General features: G+C 41.4%; 1 protein-coding gene across 6 annotated transcripts in view; it reads right to left on the bottom strand.

Annotated features, from left to right (window-relative positions):
- The window catches only part of PPARA (peroxisome proliferator activated receptor alpha), a 32,524-nt gene extending 11,177 nt beyond the window's left edge, over positions 1-21,347 (bottom strand). Inside the window, exons 1-7 of one of the 6 annotated variants that reach the window (XM_064736812.1) lie at positions 20,271-20,785; positions 17,859-17,981; positions 16,253-16,308; positions 16,050-16,152; positions 4,245-4,489; positions 2,751-2,911; positions 1,677-1,815 (exon numbers count right to left, since the gene is read on the bottom strand). In XM_064736812.1, coding sequence (XP_064592882.1) covers positions 1,677-1,815; positions 2,751-2,911; positions 4,245-4,452 — 508 coding nt within the window. In that variant the 5' untranslated portion in view covers positions 4,453-4,489; positions 16,050-16,152; positions 16,253-16,308; positions 17,859-17,981; positions 20,271-20,785. Of the gene's footprint in view, positions 1-1,676; positions 1,816-2,750; positions 2,912-4,244; positions 4,490-15,966; positions 16,026-16,049; positions 16,153-16,252; positions 16,309-17,858; positions 17,982-20,270; positions 20,786-21,241 lie in introns of those variants that run through there. The other 5 variants (XM_064736799.1, XM_064736805.1, XM_064736794.1 and 2 more) reach the window with 5 other exon arrangements.
- Positions 21,348-22,180: the final 833 nt, after the last annotated feature.

The following is a 22,180-nucleotide window of genomic DNA, read 5'->3' as shown; positions in this document are numbered from 1 at the left end:
TCAGTTTCAGTTTCAAGCTAAAGCAGCCCCATTTTACCCTTGGGAGGTGTGCAAGGGTTTGGGATGGCTCATACAGGGAGTTGCTTGTACTGCATTTCAGCATTTCAGTGAGGACAGGACCTCACTGCTTACGCTGAGCAATTCAAGGCATGAACACCATCAGCCCTTCAATGTGCCCAGGGGATCCTCTCATGACATAAGGAGGTGACTCTAGGCATGATCTGAAATACAGCTGTGGATTCAATGGAAGCCCAACAAGGAAAGCCTGTTTGGAATGTGGCTTAGGTGCTTCCTTCCCCTTAAGGGTGGGTGGTCACACTAACCTGTTGAAAAAGTGGAAGAATACCTGCTCTAAACTAAAACTTAGAGTTTTAAGACCTTACACATGGGTGTAAATTCAGTAGTGCTTTTCCTGAGAAGTATTGCCAGTGTGTCAGCAGTCATTCCCTTTCCCACATGTTTGCTGCAATAAAACTGTGGCTATTCCCTTCCACTGGAGCCCAGGTGGCCACAGAGTTTTTAGTAGGATGAAACAGCTTCACATGGATGTCAGCTCCTGCCAACCAGCACTGCTCCCTGCTCAGCTCCCAACCTGAGATGTCACTTTGTTGTCCAGCACACTTTTTGAGGATGGTTATCCCCAGTCTCGCAGAGACTACCAACCCTCTCCCAATGCACCTCAATCTCAGTCAAAGCTCACTGCAAGAAAGCCAGGCTCCTGCAGAATAAGAAGGTAAATGCTCCCAATGCCTCCTGCTGGGACTCCAGACTACAATGTCACAAGCAGCTTCCTCGGTCATGTTCCCATCCCAACTGCATAGCTTCCTTAGGAAATTTGTCTCCTAATCCACAGCTTTTCACCTATCCCAGTATTTTTACCTCCTTTCACATTGCACCTGGCCCCAGGTTCAGCCTGGACAATATCAGAGCCAAGCAGGGAAAACCACTGTCATCTGGCCTGGTGAGATGTGCTTTGTCATGGCTTGGCCTCTCCCTCTTCACTGGTGCTGCTCAGCAAGCTCTGTCCTGCACAGAGAACTGCCTTGTGGGCTGAAATTGGTCTGTAAGCCACAAGCTTGCCACCCTTATCTTAAATCACTAGCACAATCAACAACATAACTTTTAAACTGGATATCTAAACGCTCTGAATTTTAAACCATTCTGTTTAACAAACAACCTAGCAGATTCCTGTTGCACAGTCAGCATAGACCTTTGCCCTCCCTCCCCACTTTCTGAACCATCTGCCCAAGAGCTGTTGCACTGTAACCTGAAAAATAATGAAGGCTGCTTTCCTACAGATTTCTATCCTACATCACTCCCTCTTACAATAAAAGCAGTTGTTCTCCTCCTACTCTTCTACAAAACCCTCAATCAGAATTCTTCCAGGATTGAAATTTGTTTCAATGGGAGTACTGGTGCCAAAGTTCTGGGGTGAGGAAAGCAAATAAATGAACATTCATATGGACAAAGTGAGATGTAGCACAACTGTGTAAAGCTCATAACAACACATTTGGCAGCTCTGTATCAACCACATGAAACTGGCACCCCCACAGCGACCTATCCTGTAAAAAACCTGAGGTTCAATTCATGTGTGTGAGTAAAAATGCTATCCAAGTGCCTGCCTCCAGCAGCAGACTCTGGGTAGGAGCAAACAAATGAAGGGCACTCTTACCTACCATTATGTGACATTCCAACTGAAAGGCACTTTTGAAAACGACAGTATTGGCACTTGTTACGATTTTTTTTCTGAATTTTGCAGTTGCGATCGCATTTATCATAGATGAGTTTTAAACGAATTGTTCTTCTAAAAAAGCCCTATAAAAAGTTTGAAAAAACAATGTTAATGAATGGTGACTACTAAGCTTTAATCATACAGGTGATTTTTTTTCTTTTACCATTTATTGTAGAACAGCCTCTATCTCCACTGCTCTTTCCAGGATGTCTCCAGTCTGCAATGCAAGGTTGCTCACACACAGGCACAGCAAATCCAGAGCCATCTCAACATTTTGTGTCACATCACAGAGCAACATGTCATTTAGGCTGTGGGACACACCTGGCTAGGAACTGGTTACATCTCTAATAGAAATTCTGCATTATTCCATAAGATTTACATTCAAATGATCATGCTGACATGATGCATGAAAGAAAGCTGTACACAAAGACTGTTATTTCTCTCCTCTTACCTTCTAATATAGAAAAGAGATGGAAATATACAACATTAAAGGAAAAATAATAGAATCTTATTGTTCATGGGTTATATAATCTCAAGAATTATGCATTAATGGTAAGAGTAATTTGTGCTAGAGACATGCCCTGGACCCAAAACTACAAGAGGTACAAGACTAAGGGATTCAGGCAGCATGTGGTGGAGGTGAGAAATTCAGGATTTGTTGGTTTTATAACAGGAATGTGTTATACTCCTCCTAGCCATACTCCCACACAAAATGGTAGTGGAGCAAGAAGGTTTAGATTTATTTTTTTTTTGGTCACAGTTTAGTGTTTTGTTTTAGTATTTCACTAACTAAACACAGAAAAGCAGTATTAAAATTATCACTGTGAATTGCTCCTGCTTGATGAAGGTCTGAGTTATGGTATCTGCATGACTTACTTCAGAAAAAAGATCCCAGATAGGAATTGTAATGGCTAGAGCTATAGTAAAGAAACATTTATATAGCAAATGTTTATCTTCACATTACCCCATAAATAAAGTAACATGATTTAGGTTCTTAAGAAGAAAATGATGACTGTACCTTACAACCTTCACAAGCATGTACTCCATAATGGTAGCCTGAGGCTTTATCCCCACAAATTCTACATTCAATGTTTAGTGCTCCACTGGATGATTCATCTATGCCACCTGGAGCTGTGGCAAAATTAATGGATGAAGGACTGGATGCTGGTGAAAGGGTGTCTAAAAAAAAAAGGAACACTTCATAAATACTATGCTAACAAGATTGATATATTTTCTATTCTAACAACCACACAAAAAATGAGCTTATTCTAAAAAATAATCTTGTGTTAATAGTCATGAAGTGAACTAATGTTTGATCATAATTCTTTGAAACATAATTTACGTTTCCAGTGCAAACACACACAAAATACAGAGTGTACCTTGCTAATTTTGGTGTGACATGGGATGTGAAAAAGGAAAAGGCCTTACTGAAGTGACTCTGGCAACAAGAACTACTTGGGTGATAATGGAGCCAATAAATACACACCACACCACTGCCCTTGGCAGAAAGCTGTGAACAGCTCATCTTGGCTTTGCATCTTCCATCTCTTGTGCTGCAGGGATGAGCAGGGCATCTCTTGTTGCAGCACCACAAGAGACACATTCTTACCTCACTCAGATACACTTCAGATACATGTAAGGACTCCTGACATTTGAAAAGCTGCTCATAATTTTAAATGACAATCTAAACTGAGGGCTGAAAAGCAGAGGGATGAGTCCTGCACATCAGCAGAAAGGCTGAACAGCTGTTAAAAGGAAGGTAACACAAATGCCTGATTCTAAAATAGCCTGGCTCAGATATTTTGTGTTTTTCTTCTAATGGGTAAAGCATTTCTGAATCCTACAATGAAATAAACTCACCAGACGTGCCACCAGTGGATGAACACATTACAAAACTAACACGTTCCAACCTTAATTATTTCAATTAATATTTCCACCTTGTTTGAGGAAAATATTTTCTGAGGCCAGAATTTCTTTTATCTTCCATCTTGCAACTTGCACCACAAGACTTCAGCAAATTAATGGGTGTGTTATTTTAACAGACAGATTAAGAAACACTCATGAATGTAGGTCAGCAAGTATTATGTTGGAAAAAAAAACCTTGGCACGGAACTCAGAGTCTCCATTGCCAGTGCTGCCAAGCCCACAGGCATCAGAGTCATCAAGAACAGCCTAAACCCCAGGATTTTTTTAAAGTGCTATTTCATTTTACTTGCCTTATGGAATTTGAGCCTTGAAAGCTTACATTCTGCATGTTCTCTGACCACAAAACCAGTACATTTTGCAGTGAGCACTGAATACTCCATGAGAAGGTGATCTGAATTATTGTTGGCCTTGTACCTTGACCTACACTCAAATAATTGTAAAGCCTCTGAAGGACAATGTTATAAACAAATACACACATAAAGCACATTATAACTTCATCATAAACAATAATTACAGCATTAAAGTAGTTATTAATTTCTACCATTCTATTTATAAAAGAAAGTTTTATGTTAAACCAAACTCTTACCTGTTATAACAGATCCATCAGATCCTGGACCATTTCCCAGTGACTGGAATTCTGTTAAACTTAAAGCTCCAGAACTATCATCACCTAGAGACTGGGACAGGTCTTGAATGTTCTCCATATCTTGTAGGAACTCTCCAGATAAAGGGCTGTCTATATCCTCCTCCTCCAAGGGAGTGAGGGGATAGAGCTGGTTTTCAGTGTCCACCATTTTGATCAAGTAGAGCAGTCACTTAAACTTCTTTATACTGGTGAAAGAATAATTTTTTAAAAAAATCAGATAATTAGAAAAAATATTTGAACCAGTTGCAGCACACTGAATACTGGATTTCTAATCCAAAAGTGAAATATTATACAACATTCTATTGCTCTGGAAATCTTATGTAACATGAATCATCAGGAGCACAGGGTGGGGAAAATTCCCCCAAAGACTTCAAGATGAATGAAAGTTATGACAAGGTCATTCTGTAGATGGTTGTTTTCTCTCCATTGTTGAGAAAAGTGTTTCTACACAAGGCATTATGCACTTCCCACCAAAACTTATAACAAATATCAATATTCTCCTCACTTTTCTTGAGCAGGAGAAATAAAGGCAGTGCTGTCACTGTTACTAAGTTGCCATCTCATTCTGCAAATACCATTAGTACAGATATATTTGCCCAGTTCTTTGAAACAGGATAGTTTTATCCAGAAAAGGAAAATCATTTCTATGTCACATAGTGCAGCAAGCAGGAATATGTAGGAGAGTTAGTATGTGAATTTATCCATGATTTCCAGTTACAGACAACAGGGATGTTACTGTGCCCACTGTGCTGGTGGGTGGGAGGAGGTTGCAGCAGGCACTGGGCTTCTTGCACCCAGTGTTCCCTGCTGAATCACATACACATCTCTCCAAGTACCACTTCTTCATCCAGCACACAGATTTTGAAAAGATTAAGAGAAAACTGAAGTCTACCCTCAACCAAAATAGGCATTATCTGTCAGGAAAGCAAAGGAAAGGCTTGAGAGCTGACCTCTGGACATGGCAACAGCTGCCTGGTATCCCCCAAACCACACCATACCTTTCCAGGTTTACAATCAATATGTAAAATTCAGCAGCCTTTTTAGCTAAATTTCTGTAAAAACAACCTAATAGCTAGTGAAACATAAATGGAGTGCTTCTTGTTTTAACTATTAAATTACATACCCTTTTGTACTTTCAAACACTACAATTAAATTACAGCTGCTTAATCATTAGCACACTTGTCAATGATTAACTGGTACTTAAGCAAGCATGGCAACAACATAACAATTTCTGAAGACTCAAAATATACTAATATTCACAATACTGACAATTAATTTTTTTATAAGCACAGAAAATCTGTAAGTAATATGCCTAGCATTTATGCACTAAACTGCCTTCTGGCTTCTCTTGTGTTCAGTGCATGTTTGCACATGCATATGCTTTCACTGGCAGGTTTCACATAATATGCATTGATCCTTGCTTGAATGAAAAAAAAGCTCCTAAAATGAAAAGGGTAATGAGTATGAAGCTTGTTTTATATTCACAGAAAGATTTTTGCTTTACAAAAGCCCTGTACATGTTACAAGAGTAGATGTAGTAGATGCAGCATGATGATTCCACTCAAAGATCTGTGTCTTCTAAGTATTGACAAAAATCCTGTGCCACAAAGACATTGGCAGAGGATTTTCTCAGTTTCCCATACAATCATTCAGTCTCCATAACCCCTTTCTTATCCCCAAGTACCAACACACACAAACTGAAAACAAGAGAATAGAACAGAAAAATAAGGACACCATTTCATGTAATTATGGTTTTAAGGTCAAACAGGTTTTACTCTCTCACATCCTGTTATCTCTGAAATATGTCTATTTTCACAAGAACTCTTTTCCCACCACCTCACTGTGAATACCCACTGAGTAACTTACCTAGCAACTTGAAATCAGTCCCAAAGAAATCAGTCAGATTATTAAAGAAAAACACCCCAACATGCAGCTATCAGTTACTTGCTTCATTTTTGGCAAGGGATGGAGGGATACCAAACCTCCAGCCCTTCCACATTTAATACTTGCCACACCAGGGATAATCTCTGTAAGGAAACAGGTCTGTGAGATGCAAAGGTCTCTGGGAAGCAGTAACAAAGTCTGATCTCTCTGCATAAACAAATTGATCGTGTAAAGGGCTTGCTTGCAAATACCAGGGTTAAAGTTGAAACAGCCATTACCTCTAGGTCATTTTGAGAATGCTGGGGTTGAAAACAGCACATGTAAACTCGTGATTGCAATAGATATTTTTAGAAAACTTCACTGGATAGGAAGAGCCTTGAATATGTAAGAATGTACATATGTAAGAGCCTTGAATATGTAGAATATTTCCAATATCCTGATTCAACACAAAAAATGGAAAACAGGATTTGGTATCTACAGTGTGACACCCAGACTTCCACCTGGCAAAGGATGCATATTTTCTAATTTATCATGTGATAATTTATTCAATTTTCATAGTTTGTAACTTTACATACTTGTATTATTTTTATTTTTAAAAGTATTAATAACATAAGTCAGAGAACATTTTCTATGCATGTGATGAAAAAATTTTGTAAGCTACTCCTTCATCAAGACTGCCAGTTGCACACCCCATCTTCAAAAACACTCACCCAGAAAAATGTCATTATTCTTCCCTTTACTGAGTTGTACTCTGAGATACCACATGCAACTTATAGGTATCCTTGCCTTCAAAAGAAATCAAAATTCACATACCCTAATTTTGAAAATTGACAGCAAAGTTGTAAAGTCAGGATCTTAAGTCACTTAAGGAAAAATTCTATGCAAGCTTGATTTGAATTCTCTCCCAGCCCCATGGCAGGTGAGTGAGCAAGTGGGGCTTGGCTGCCTCCTGGGGTTAAGCCCAGACAAAATGACAAAAAAACATGGAAATGTTTTTTTTTTTAGTTTATATTGTTCAGCCAAACTCAAGGGGAATTTACTGAGCTAGGAAGCTTTGTTTCTTTGGACCCAGGATTTTCTGTCCCAGAGGATTTTAAATTACATTGGTTAGTGTATGTTACAGATCAGTGTCTCTGAACAGGACCACTCAAACCCTCCTTTAAAATGTTACTAAACCTTTCAGCTGATTTCTAGACCTTCAAGGCTATTTATTCACTATTTCCCTTTTTCACTTATGTAAAACATTTATTATACACTAAATAGTTTTAGAAATTTGTTTTGCCAAGATTACTGTTTAAGAAGTAACTAATAACAGGGCAGCAACAAAATTATTCAGGAGATAATGAAACTATTTCTTTCAAATATCATACCCTCTCACTTTCACACAACAGATGCAGTCACTAATGGAGAAAAAACTACAAAGAGGAAATTAATTTTCAGCAAACAGAAATAAGAGAGGTAATTCATCTCACCTAATGTCAAACAGCTCACTTAACATGTTTGGGTTGAGTGGAGCTCAATGGAATTTCCAGAGCCATGACTGATCTTGGACGCCATGATTACACACTAAAAACGTGGTACTTTTCAATCCAACCACTTCCCTGATCCAGTTCACTGCAAAGCCTTACAAATATTAGTGCTGGCTCAATGGAGAGAGTAGAAATAAGCAGCTGGGCAGAGGGACACAGGTGCTGCATGGCCAAAATGTAACTGCATGTGCAGCCTGAACCCCCTGTGCAGAATCCAGTGACTGTGTGGACAGGCTGGGTCTGCAAACCAAGCACTTGCACTGCCTGAGGTGAAGAAGCCAATGTGGGAGGTGAAAACCCCTCTACAGATCAGACAGCACCTCTATTACATTAAGGGGCATTACCATCTTTTGGCAGGGCTGTGGAATTGTCATGCAGGCAGCTATGTGCACATCCCATAGATATTCACCTTCCAGCTGTAAAATTGCCACTGAAATCCAGCAATGCCTGAAGATCCAGGCAATTACTCTGAGGTGACACAACATGCTCCAAAAAATAAATAACAAAAATGAAATTAAAGTTCCAATGCTGGAAACTCAAGCTGAGAGTAGAATCTAGCTCAAAGAAAGACTTCAGCTGCTGGCAAAGAATAAAGCAACATCCCAGCATCAAGTGGCTTTCTAAAGGAGAATTTTGAATTCAACAAGCCCCTCAAGACCCTGGTAAGTAGGAACTCTTTGTGTTTACAGTGGCTTCATATTAGACAAGAAAACAGATTTCACCATATCTCATGCACACCATTAGCCAGCCAGCCTGTACCAGCCAGCTGAGCTGCAGACCACAGCTCCCGGGTATGGGTGCAGCAGGATCTGAAGCCTGTGTTTAAAGGAGCCCCTGCAATCCCTCTGGCAGCAGGAGCCACATTGGGTTTCAGCAGCAGCAGGACAGGAAGGTTTTGCAACCTTTGCCTCCAGGCTCCAAAGACAAGACTTACAGGTCTGTCACCTCAAGTTTACACCTATCAGCAATCACGCTTGCTTTCTTCCACACAAATGGATGTATCAAACATGGCATTAATCAAATTTGCATCAAGGCCCTTCTGATAAAGGAAAATCCCATATTGTAAAGAGGGCAGATTGAGGTGGTGTTTAAACTGCCTTCAAGCTCAAATAGGTTCAAGTTTGCAGAGAATGCCAGCATGACTGAGATGTTTTGGTTGTTTGGTTTGTTTTTTTCTCCTCTAAATGTGAGTTTTCATATCCAAAAAATAAATGCTTTGGAGCTTTCTGTAACTGGGAATAGGAAGACTTGATTTTTCTGTCTAGTGAATGCTGAACTGAAACTAGACTCAGAAATAGCTGCATGTCAAAGTAAAGCTTTCAAATCTCTTTTAAATCTATGTCTGCTGAATCCTTTAAAGAGCTGTCAACTCAGAACTTCAGCATAAGTCAAGAGTAATATAAATTAACAAACTACATAATACCATACTCAGGGTTATTGAAAAACCTGTAATGTTTTCCTTCAATTTACTGTTTTCTTCAAGAAGTGTTTTTGGAGGGGTCTTTGTTGCTTTGGGATTTTGTTTGTTTGTGGGGCTTTGGGAATTTTGTTTTTGTTGGTTGCTTTGTGTATTTTGAGTTCCTAGGTTTTTGTATTTTAACTACATTATAATCCAGCTTGAAATTTAGACAGTAGCAAGCCCAAACAAGCACTGCCAAGGACTCAAGTGAAAAACTTTGTGTTAAAAAAGTCTTTTCTTTTGCTTCAACTTTTATACTCCAGATACATGGAAGGCCTAAAAACCTCTCAATTTGTTAATGGTGTCTGTTTCCATTTTTATAATCAAACTGACTATCAGCCTAATCTATACAATCAATACACTACTGTTAATATAGCTAAAAAATCAGCCTGTAAAGCAGTATGAAGGAAGATTATTCAGTTTACATTAGTTGTTAATGCACTTAAAGCAAATATTCATATTGCAGTTCATAATATCCAGTATTTTTGAGGCATAACCACTGAAGAAAGTATATTTTATTAACAAGAGACTCAAAAGGACAAGAAGAATTTATTTTCTGCAAGAAACTAAGCCATGGCATCATCTTAGTAACCTCTATGTTATAGAGCAGTCTGTGTTCTCTGCCATGTGCTGCCTCTCAGGCTCACTACAGTTCCACCAATGCTGCTCACAACTCACCAGAACTTCTACTGAAAACCCCACTCCACTGTCACATTTACAACTTTGTACTTGCAACACACTCCCCCTTTTCCTTTCCCCTCCCAAATGAATCCCCAGCTTTTGCTCTTTATCCAATCCATTTCAATGTCAGCTTCTCTTCAATATACTTGAAGAGAATATATTCCAATATTCCAGTCAAATTATTCCATGCTTGAGGAAGATTCAAAAGTTTACATGTGCTAATCACAACAGGTTGTGCTTCACAGTTGTACAGATTCTGAAGCCTCTGTGACAACACCTGCCAGGCCATGGGGCTGAGAGCACACAGTGCCACACATGCTGGGTGTGTGACATGTGGAGACCACAACTGCTGAGAAATGGAGATCTGGTGCATCACCTAAGAGGCTGCTCCTGCTGCATGCACATCAAAAGCTGGGCTCTGATTTATGATTGATATTTGAACCAAGGAGAGGTCACATTCAGACAAACACGACATACATGTATTTGCTATTTGATCCAAGAGCCAAGGTCACGTTCACACAAATGTGTCATCTGAGTGTTTGCTTTATTTTTATTACCCCCTTGATGAACTTCAAGTTATTTTACTTTCCTCATGTGTCCCAAAAACTCCTTACTCATTTATTTGGTGTGTCCCAAAAACTCCTTGCCCATTTATTTGGTGTGTCCCAAAAACTCCTTGCCCATTGACTTGGAAGTTGCCAGGTTTTTCCAAGTTTTGCAATACTGTGTAAATGTCTGATGAGCTAATTACATCAGCCAAGCTTTTGAATTGATTAACAGTTAGGGACACCTTCATTTCAGAGATCAGAGCTCAGATTGAGGCTAAATCTGGTTGCATGGTATGGCTGGAATTAAGGGAATTAAGAAAAAGGAACAAACCAAAAATCCCACAAAAACTGCATCTTATGAACTGCAGGCATAGATTAGATGCCCTAAGCCATACTCAGGTGATTTTTTCCTAAAATTAATACACAACAATAAGTTTGAGTGGTAAAGTCACAGCTGATTACAACATGTCCAGCATTTACAAACAGCCCACGCATTTGCCCCAACATGCTGCTCACTGGGAACCAGATCCTTCAGACTAAATTGGAATGCTGCAATTGTTTCCTTACACATGTGATTACTGCATCTCAGGTTATGAAAAGTGTGTGCTCAACAATTTTCTAACTATACCCTGATATTCCACTGAGACCTCATTTGTTGAAGGACACAGACATCAGAGGGTAACAGGCAAATAGAAATTGCATTTTAGAGTGGTGCCTAAATGATTATCTCCAATATAATCAATTCCTGTAGTAAATAAAATGTAAGCCCCTTGCTAAGTCTCTTACAGAATACATTTTCACTACATATGGTAAAAATAAACTTCATAAGGTAACAAATTAAAGACATCTGTGCAACTGAAATTGTCAATTAAAATTATAATCTAATATACACAGATGCAGTGCAAGGCAAAATTTTTGGCATATTGATGGTGCTGCTACATAAACCTCTCACTCAGAAGATTTACTTGCTCACATGCTTGATAAAAACACCCAAAACCAAATAAACCCACAAAAACATAACATACATGAATGTTTTGTCAATGAAAACATCATAACTTTTACAAGCATAACTGTCTAGTAACTCCTCCTTACAAATGTGAAAATTCAGACATACTATATTTAGGAAAAGAAAAAGCCAATTGCCACTAACTTAAAGTCAAACACTGGGATGCACTTTCTGAAACTGATGGCATTTCAACAATATTTAGGGTTCATGTGTAAGTACAGATAACTTCAAATGTTCTTACAAAACAGGATATAGAAATCCCTTTTGGCTTTTTTCTGCAGACCTTTATGTGTGATAGCAAGTGGTATATATTCCTGATAATAATATATTCTTTAGTATGTTATCATAATATATATATAATATAGATATTATAACATATAGCAGTAACATGCTCTTTAGAAATTAGAATGCTTGCTGTGTTGTAAATAAAATTTAGAATTTAGAAATAGAATGCTCGCTGTGTTGTAAATAAAAATACTTCTCTTTAGCTGAAATATTATAAAAGAAGCATAAGAAATAATGACAATCTTTTGTTTTCTGAGCATATTAACCTTCCTGTATTATTTCAACCTTGCTTATTCTTCAAAAGAAGAGCAATGGATTGCTCCTATGACATAAATACTTCAACTCATTCATGAATACAACAACCTCATTCAAGGCCATGCATTATATATGACAGATGCCAATTCATTTTGAGTTTATTGACTGGCAATGAAATTTTTGCAGCTGCATATGGTTTTGTGAGTTTAAACAGGACAATAAAAGCTTGGGAGCACTGAGGCAGGGCCCAGATTTGATAAGCACCATTCACACAGGTGTTCACTATTGCCCACATGGCACCCCCAAAGCATCACAAACACACTGAGGCTGCTTCAGCCTGAGCTCGCTTGTTCCCCTGTGCTGGCTGGAAACTGAGAGCTCAAACAGAACAGACAATTGCTGAATTCACATTGCATCACTTCCTCAGCAGGGTCACTAATGTGTTTTCCTTTCCTCTTCCCAGCCACCAACTTCCATGAAAATGACTGAACTTTAGTGCCTTTGCAGCCATTACTGCTCTCTCTAATTTGAGCAGGTTTGTAGGTTCAGAATTATTGGGCTGGGGGCACAGGACAGCAGACCATACTGCACAACCTGACAGGTAACTAGACCAGAAAAGTAAGAAAACAATCCTGAAAATTGTTCTCAGTTTTGGAGGAAAACTCTCTTCCAAAACTGATCTGGACATTTGCCTGCACCACCCCCTAATTCTTGCAGACATCTTAATGGCAACATTCTTCCTGAATAAAGAGCTATTGTTTTGGAACAAAACTTTCAATCTGAAAGGAGAGGAGAATAAGAAAAAGACAAATTGAAATTACTTAATGCAAAAATTTGAAAGGTGTGTTTAGCATATTGATTTAAGATTGTGAAAAGTTCCATTTGAGTCTTACCTGCTATTTAATGATTAGGCCTTGCAACCTCCCATTTTTAGTGGGACCAATGACTGTGAAAAGTTCCATTTGAGTCTTACCTGCTATTTAATGATTAGGCCTTGCAACCTCCCATTTTTAGTGGGACTAAATATTGACTGGATTTTAACTTAGACAGATACAACTTCTCCATCTGACAAACTCCCAAATTTTGCCACACTGATCTCATTACACATGTCCTGCTCAGAAAAATAGAAATAAAAAAGCCCACAACTTTGCATCTGTACATTTTCCTACAAAAGCTCTCCTACTTAAGGAAAGTAGGAGAGACATGAAATTTCTTAGTTTTCTCTTTTCATTTATAGCTTAAACTTCTGGCTTAGGCTCCTTATTGTTTTGGCTCAGGACAAAAGACCAGTTGCTTTGGTATGTGATACTGCAATTATTGCTTCCAAGATCAATAACAACAAAAAATGTTGTTCCAAAAAATGTATGTTTCTTCCTCAAGAATACCTCCTTTCAGTCACCAGCTCACTCCCCATCCCAAATCTCAGATCAGTCCTTTTCAATATTCTTTCAGCTGTCATTCCCTCTGCTCTCTCACCCACATGAACCCATCCCAAATCACCTCCTTCACCCCCTTGGTGCTGCAGTCTCCCATCTCAGCTCCTGCAGCATCTGCACAGCTGCACCCCCCTCACCATCTGCAGCTCCTCAATGATTCATCACCAACCACAACAGACCAGGATTATTCACTGCTGAAAAGCTACAGTGGAATTTACATCTGTTTCTGGAAGACATTCAAGAAGCCTGAATTCGCCTTCTTAGCAGAGAACACCACCACTGTGTATTTGCAGTGGTTTTATTTCCCTGATAAACTTTATTCCCTTGTGCAGACATAATAACATGACTTATTTGATAAATTAAATTCAGCTTAGCAGAGGGATTTATATCCTTTAAAAAATAATGACCCTCACAAAATGTTACAAATTTAGGCCTCTTCTGCTTGCAAGTGTCTTTGAAAATTGAGTCATTCCAATGGGCCAACTTTTACACTCTTCTACCTGCACATAAAAATCCAATGTCATCTGTAACTAGCACCTGAAGTTTTTAGTTCACTTATTCTTTATTGTGCTAAAATTTTACTCATTCATTAGAAATACTTTTCCTCTTGTTGCTCAGCTATTACGTTTAAGTAAATAAACAAATGAAACCTGCTAAAAATAAACTAACTTCAATTTAATGTCATGCCACAACTCCGAGTGGAATGTAAAACAAAATTCTTTCACTTTTTCTTGCTGGGCTTTTTGTTGGTTTTGGTTTGTGGTTTTGCTTTTTTTTGCTGAGAGAAAGGCCTTTAGTTTTACTCTGACAATTCAGACATCCCTACCTTTAGAAGTTTTTCTTGTGATAAATGTATCACACAAAACCAAAGTTTACACTGAGTTAGTGTTACTGACAGGAGCCTTGGCAACAGGCATGAATGCAATTAATCTACATTTTTTGGCAAATGGACATCAAGTGCTTGTACTTGCAAGCTCCTGACGTGTCAGATAGAGGATATACTTGGGACACATGACTTCACAGCTCTAAATCAGGTCACTCACTACAGTGTACAGATCACAAGCCTCACACTCTTGGTGATCAAAAAGTGCCAAACTATACCCAATTGTTTTCCTGCATGATCAAAAAGTGCCAAACTATACCACATTGTTTTCCTGCCATGTTTTCCCTGCTCATCCTCTATGATGTGAAGGGTATCTGGTGCCCAGTTAAACAGCAATACCAGCACTGCTGTACATCTGCTACCCCACTCCTAAGCAAGCAAGCATCTGAACTGCAAGAAAGGTGGAGGAAGAATAAGAGTCCAGTGAAACAACCAGGAAAAGAAAACCTCCTTAAAAAGCCATGTATGTATTTTCATCTTTTCAGTTTTACTTCACTTTGTAAGGCATTTCAGCTGCCTTGCATCACACATTGAAAGAGCAGTTATGGGGGACCCAGCACACAGTCCCTCTCCAAAGCAGAGCTACTGGCTGCAAAATAAGGTTACTTTAAGGGTACCCAGCCAAGTCAGCTTAAGTAACACACATCAAAAGGATGTCCCTTCAGTAGCTCCCTGGCACTGCCGGCCCGGCACTTTCCGTGTCCCTCTGTCCTTCCAGCCACGCTGCTCCCCGCTGCCGGATCCCGCTGGCACCGTGAATGCCCCGGGCCGGAGCTGCCCCGGAGCCTGCCCGACACCGCTGTGCCCGGAGCGGCCTGAGAGGCTCCCAGGAGAGCGTCCGGCCCGGGGCACTGCTCGCTGCTCTGCCTCCCTGCATCCCGACACGCCGGGAACAGTCCCTGGCCAGGTTAATTCCGCAGCGCAGACACAGTTCCATTCACTGAACCGGTAACCCAGCAAAACCACGGACAGCTACAGAGAGCTGAGCAGACCCACCGAGGGGCAGCAAACGGGACGGACAGAGGAGCATGGATGGGAGAGGGAAAGGAGGAGCCTAGATCAGATCCAGCCACGCTTCTTGCTGTAGCCTGTCTTTGCAGGGCTGTCAGGAACCACCGACAGAGGACATCCCATTCTTTTTTGCATTCATGTGTTCATTCATACATGCTGAAAATCAGGTGCCCAGAACATATACTTATCCTGAAAATATTGGCCTGTTTATGCACAGTTTCATCTGTACATCCCCAGCACAGAACCACAGGTACAGCTGTTGCTTTGTTCAGAGGCAGTAACCCTGTGCTGCTTGTTTCTCACTTACCTAGGTACTGAAGCTTGTCTCACTTACAAAGCTGCTACCTGATTTGATCACACTGGCCTGCTTAACTGCACACAGCATGTGTGCACTTTATATATATATATATATATAAAAATATATATATATATTTACATATTATATATATATATATTTACACACACACACACACATATATATATATATATGGCTATTTGGTAATCTTCCACTGAAAACTGCCAATGAGCCAACAGTCCCGTGGGCTGCAATTAATTATATTTTAACATCAGAGTGTAGGAATTAATTGACAGCTGTACTGGAGGATTCCTCTGCTCTGTTGGACAGAAAGCCACCAGGCACTAATTAACAAGAGCCTCCAAAGCAGCCTCCTGACACAGCACCCACCTTCTCCCTTCTCCTCCCTGCACATCCAATTGGTTCTACATTATATTCTTCAGCCTTACTACTCCAGGGAATGTTTTCCATACCTGTTGAATAAAGATGCCAGAGAGTTTGGCTTGGTTTTGTTTGGTTTTGTTTAATGGGAACCTGCCCCATGCCTGCAGTGTCAGGTACTTTGTACCACTCTTCCTGAAGCAGTAACACAGAGAGCAGGTTAGCAAACATCATCAGTGATTCAAGCCTTCACTTTCAAGTAAGGTTTTGTAAATAAGACAGGAGCTGTTCTTACCTTCTGAACATTCATGTTCAGTGGTTTGCTCTGTGATTTGTTATATCAATCATTTCCTGTAAATAATTTTTAAAACAAAGCAGCATGTAGCACTTCTTTGTGTGACAGAACAAAACATAGAATGGCAATACAAGCCTATATTCAGGTAATAGAACTTAGCATAAGAGTGCTGGATGCATGGATATACTCAATAAAACAGTAAGATCTGCCTCCAGATCTTAACCACAGGCTGTAGAATAGTTTCAAATGATCCACTTTTATGTTTTATTTTTTGTTGTTGTTAAATGTAGATAATATTAAGTCATTGCAGAATTATTTTTCCATTTAAAATACATGAAACTCTAAACCATTCACCACGATAAGTTCTCTCAGCTGCAGGATGTTATACACCCAAAAATGAGCAAGGATTTGTTCAACCAGCACTCCAAACAGCAGCTCTGGTTTCCTTCCACATACTTCTCAACAAAATGCAAACAAACTCATGAGATACAAAAATATGAAACATGAAAATATTGGACTAACTTGCTTTCACATGTATTTCATCTGCCTGGAGACATGCCAAAGAGCTGTACTAGCTCAGTACAACTTCAGCTCATTGCTCTGAGCTCCTCAAGGCAGACACATTTTGGAACAAGTTTCTTTTACTATTTGGAAAGATTTAGGGAATAATTTCTCAGTTTATTAATCTTTTAAAACCCATGACAGTGTATCAGCATTTTTAGAAAGGGATAGGTAATTTGCCAAATGCTTGTCAATCTCTCCTACTCTTCGTGTTTCCACAGGCACGAGACAACTTGAACTTAAACCAAGAAATTTAGATGAACACAGCACCACAGAACAAACTATGCCTCTTTGGTAGTTTGCATCTTTCCAAAGTATAAACATTTTTAACACCTTACACACATTTTAAGACTTAGCAAAGCCTTAAACACAAACCAGTCATGTAACAGCTCCAGCCTCAGTCAGGATTAGAGTGCCAGGGAGCTGTGGTTTATAATTTATAGTAATCTGTGCACGAGAAGATTCACTGGACACAGAAATTACACTTCTTAGATATTTAAAGACACATGCAATGCATTTATAAATAAATATTGTTTCATAAGCAGAAACTATGAGAAGTGGTATGAGGAAGTGGAGTCAGATTTGGCAACATCTCAATGCCACATGCAATCTGGTCACACAACAGTCTCACATTACTTGAGTATCTTTACAACACGTCAAATATCACACTCTTGCAGAGATTTTAGCTTGGAGCATTGTGATGATGAAGAGCCTAACCTTACCAGGCTTTCTACCTCAGGGAAAGATTCAGCCTTCTACTTCATAAAATGTCATTCAATATTTAATTTAACAGCCCTGGTCCTTTGAAATGCTGAGCACTCTGCTTCTAAAATATTAAGAATTCAGAATTCTACTGACTAGCACCTAAGACAGCAGCAGATATCAGACTATAAGGAAGTTTGACTTTGCCCTCCTGACTGTACTACTATTTTCTGTTTATCAGCTATTTACTGCCACTACATGCTCAGATTTCTTTCCTTGTCATTTGACTATACATGAATCACTTTTTACAGAGATTCTGTGCCCAGTCCATGTATGTACTCACCCCTTCAAGCAGCATCTTGCAAGGCTGAAACAGAAGTTGTTTTCCAGAACCTTTTCCCCTTCCATTTCATGTGCAGATTGGTGATAACAAGCAGTTCTTCATCAATAAAAAGCTGCTGACATTCTTAAAAGAAAAAAAAAAAGTGTCAATAAAATTTCCCAGGGCTTACAATACTGATTTTGCATAGCTATGATGTAATATAACTTAAGAAAAATATTTCTTTATGCTTCTTCTGAAAAAAAAAAAGCTTTCATTTCTCTTGGGCTAAGATAATTTTTTAAATGATTGAGTTTTTTTAATATGTCCCTATTTTTACAGCTGGACCACACTGACATCTAGCTAACTAGGGAATATAACTGGCATATCCCAGTATAATTCAGATTTTTTTCTTTCATACTAAAAGAATTCAAAACCACTCAACTGAGAACACTATAGTGACAGCCCTGTGCTATTTCAATTATCTGTTATAGAGTAAAATACTTTTTCTCCTAAAGTGCACTCTCACAAAGTCTTTCTGTGGACACATTTAGAGCAGTTACAGTTTCCAAGGTGCACACACAGCCCCATGAGATGTCTTTGCAATTGACCTTTATTTTGAGGATTTACATCTCAAAGGTAGAGATTTTGGTTTTATATATTTTATAAAGTCTATATATTTTTAAAAAAGCATACACAACTAAAAATAACAAACAAATTAGAGATGCAGAGAGGTTTTGAAAAAGTGGATTAAAAATATGTTTAAATTCCAAAATTATGTAAGAAAATATGGATGCACATTTAATAAATATGAATTAAATTTCATTTATTTTCCAAGGTAAGTATGGTGTTCTCTGTTTTCCCCCTTGCAAAAATATGACATGTGCAACAGAAGCAAAGTCAGAACCCAAATCTCATCAGGAAAGCTATAGAAAAGTAAGGACAAGAATAGAGCTGTTTGTAATTTTGAAGTTCAAGCTGCTTCTGAAAAAATAATAAGAAAAGTTATGTTTCCTTGGGACAACAGTGAGCATTAGAATCCATTTTTTAGAACAAGATTAGCATCTTAGGCCATATATCCTACTCTCCTGTAGGACATCATTGTCCCTTATATTTTTATAACACTCTGCACACGAAATATTAAAAGCATAACAGCACAAAATCACAGCTGAAGTGTAACCCTCTCTCCATGATTTAAAATTCATTACACCCTTTATGAGGACTACAGTATTAACAGAAAATGAGGACACTAAAGAACTACTTGGAAAGCAAGTGACAAACCCACAAGGTGTTTCCAGCAGGTAGCCAAAACTCCCCATGCACCTGACTGTAGAGGATGACAGTCAATATAAAGCACCAACAGCTTGATAAGAATGTTTTTTTGGACCATGCCAAGAATTCCTTCCAAAGACAGCAAGCATGCAGTCTGGGGAGTTCCACAAACCTCTGGTAAGGTCTGTGTGCCCTCATCCTTCCCATGCACTACATTGTATTACTTGAAACTCCCAAAGCTGCCGCTCAAAGTCACTGGGAGCCGGTGGCTGCTCATGCCAGCCAACAGAAGTTACGGCGCTGCTTTGGGTTCAGTTTGGGTTCAGCAGACGTGTGACCACATCACATGAACCACAAGTGCCTCAGTTCCAGCACGAGACCAGGTAGCAGCCTCAGTGCTAAGTCAATGATTCAGGATTTACAAAGGAAATCGTTTTTACAGCTGATCCGTTTTGCCGCCTGCAAAGCAAATTTGAATAGGTGAGCAGTGCCAGGTGCCAATGAGAAAAGTCTGTGCATGTTCTGTAATACAAGGAGTTTGACCACGATTTTCCTTCACAACAAAACTTATGCAACACCTTTATTAGTGCAGTACTACTAAGACACCCAATGCCAAAAGTGCCAAACATTATCATTCCAGATAATCCTGTGTGACGAATCCTGTGCTCATACTACTTCCATCAGAGAGCTTAGGAACAGCTTCCCGTGTCATTGAGTGAGACTGGGCCAATCTTAATATGAATTCAAGGCAACACCTTTTCCCACTCCTTTCCTTTGTTACTCGGGGAATACTTTTTGAAAAGCAAGTATCCAGCCCCACGGGGACAACCAAGAAGGCGGCAAACCGCAGAACAAGCCCCGGAGGCGTTCCCAGTGACCTGCTCCTCGCTCTCGGGACAGAGGACCCTCCTCTGCCCAGCCGGCCGGGAACAGCACAGCCCGCCGGACCGAGCCAAGCCAGCAGCGGGCACCTCCAAGCACGCACTTTCTGCCTCGTGCCCGAGTTCATTCCAGGTTAAGGGCAATCCAGATGTTCCATTTGGGACACATGACCGTTGCCAACCAGCCCCTCGTGTGACAGCCCCTCGCATTACCCCCTTCTCCGTTCCCACCTCCAGCGCCCTGAAACCCCGCTCTCCGTGGGCTTCCCGGGAGTCTCTTTACCTGCGCCGGGCCGGCTCTGCCCGTCCCGCAGCCCCTCGGCCCCGTTCCCGCAGCCGGGCCAGGGCTCCGCTCCGAGCGAGCAGCGGGAGCCGCTACAGCATCTCCCCGGGCCGGCTACCTCCTGCTGCTGCTGTCCGCCGCCGCTCCGCCGAGGGCTTCACACCGCGGCGCCGGAGAGATAAGTAATAGCGAATGGCAAGGGAGGGGAGGAGAGGAAAGGACAGGTCATTAGCAAAGCCGCCGCCGCGTTAGCGAGCCGGGGGCGTCACCCAACCCCGGGCGGGCGCTCCCGCCTCCTGCCGGCGCCCCGGCCGGGACACGGGCACCGCGCGGGCAGAGGCCGCCCCTAAGGCAGTACCGTGCATCGCTGCCACGGGCAGCGCAGGGCGGGGCCGGGCCGAGCCGTGTCCCCGGCTGCTGGCGAGGAAGGAGCGGGAGCGGGGAAGGAACGGGGAGGGAACGGGAACGGGAGCGGGGCGGGAGCGGCCGGTGACAGGTCCCGGAAGTGAGGTCGGCACACACCTCCCGCCGCGGCCGTGCGCCATTGGCGGGGCGGGGGCGGCCCCGCTCCCCTCACACCCCTCACTGCCCTCACACCCCCCACACTCCTCATTTCCTTCGCTCTCTTCATTGCCTTCACTCCGTTCGCTGCCCTCATACCCCTCATTGCCCTCACATTCCTCACTGCCCTCAGACTCCTCACTGCCCTCACTCCGTTCGCTGCCCTCACACCCCTCACTGCCCTCACTCCGTTCGCTGCCCTCACACCCCTCATTGCCTTCATTCCGTTCCCTGCCCTCACACCCCTCGCTGCCCTCACTCCCTTCACATCCCTCATACCCCTCGCTGCCTACATCGCCCTCACATCCCTCTACTGCCCTTGAACTCTTCAGTGCCCTCACATTTCTCGCTCCCCTCACTCCCCTCACAACCTCCCGGCTCCCGTTCCCTCCCTGCCCCCCCATTTTTACCGGCACACGGGGCTGAGGGGGTCGAGCCTGAGCCCCCGGGACGTTCGGTGAGGGGCGCATAAAGCCCCGCCGGCCGGAGGCGCTGCCGCGGGCGCGGTGAGAGCCGCCTGCCTGAGGGCCGGCGAGGAGGGGCCGTGACTGTGCCCATCCATCTGTGCCCTACGAAACACTTCTCAAAATCATATAAATGCGTGCTTGCTTTCACGTTTGCATTCCATGTGGGGAAGAAAAAAAAAAAAAAAACCAACCAACCAACCCCAAAATTTAATCAGGAATCTCACTTAATTAATTAGTGAGCTGAGTAGTCAATGGCACAGTACTGGGATGATGAAATAAGACTCACTTCAGATGTTTCCAATGGGAAGTTAAATGAGGCCTAGAAAGGAAAGAGAGCACTGTTTTAGGGGTTTGGTCCATACTACTGCAGCAAGCACTACACTTAATTCCATACATTTCTCATAAATTTGGGTTTAGCACATGGCCCTGAATACCAGAGCACTCGGTGCAGAAACAACAGTAACAGCAGAGGCTGAAAAGCCCCCAAAGGCACGGCTCAGGACCAGCCAGCAAAAGGCAATATTGACCATGCAAAACAGAAGCTAAATAAAAGCCTTATGTTGATTTAAAGCATTTCAGACTGTTTCAAACTGGTTCTGGTCACAGTTCGACTTCTCAACCACTACAGCTGCTCACGGTCTGTCCCAAGCTGGCCAACACCCAATGCCACAAGAATCAGTTGATTTAGCAGGCTAATTCCCAGTTTAACACCTACATACTTCACCACAGGTGAGGTGACATGATGCTAGTGCTGCAGGAGAATTTTCTAGAGTAAGGTGTTGGAATGGATGCAGGCTTTTGCCTGGGGAATATGCACGTTTTGAGGGACTCGCCACAGCTGCCAGTGAGAGGCATGCCAGGTTGACTCAGCTTTTTATCAAC

This window comes from Zonotrichia leucophrys, chromosome 1A (genome assembly GCF_028769735.1).
Source record: "Zonotrichia leucophrys gambelii isolate GWCS_2022_RI chromosome 1A, RI_Zleu_2.0, whole genome shotgun sequence".
Taxonomy (NCBI): domain Eukaryota; kingdom Metazoa; phylum Chordata; class Aves; order Passeriformes; family Passerellidae; genus Zonotrichia; species Zonotrichia leucophrys.
Note: the sequence above shows the minus strand (reverse complement) of the source record. Positions and strands in the feature narration are given on the sequence as shown.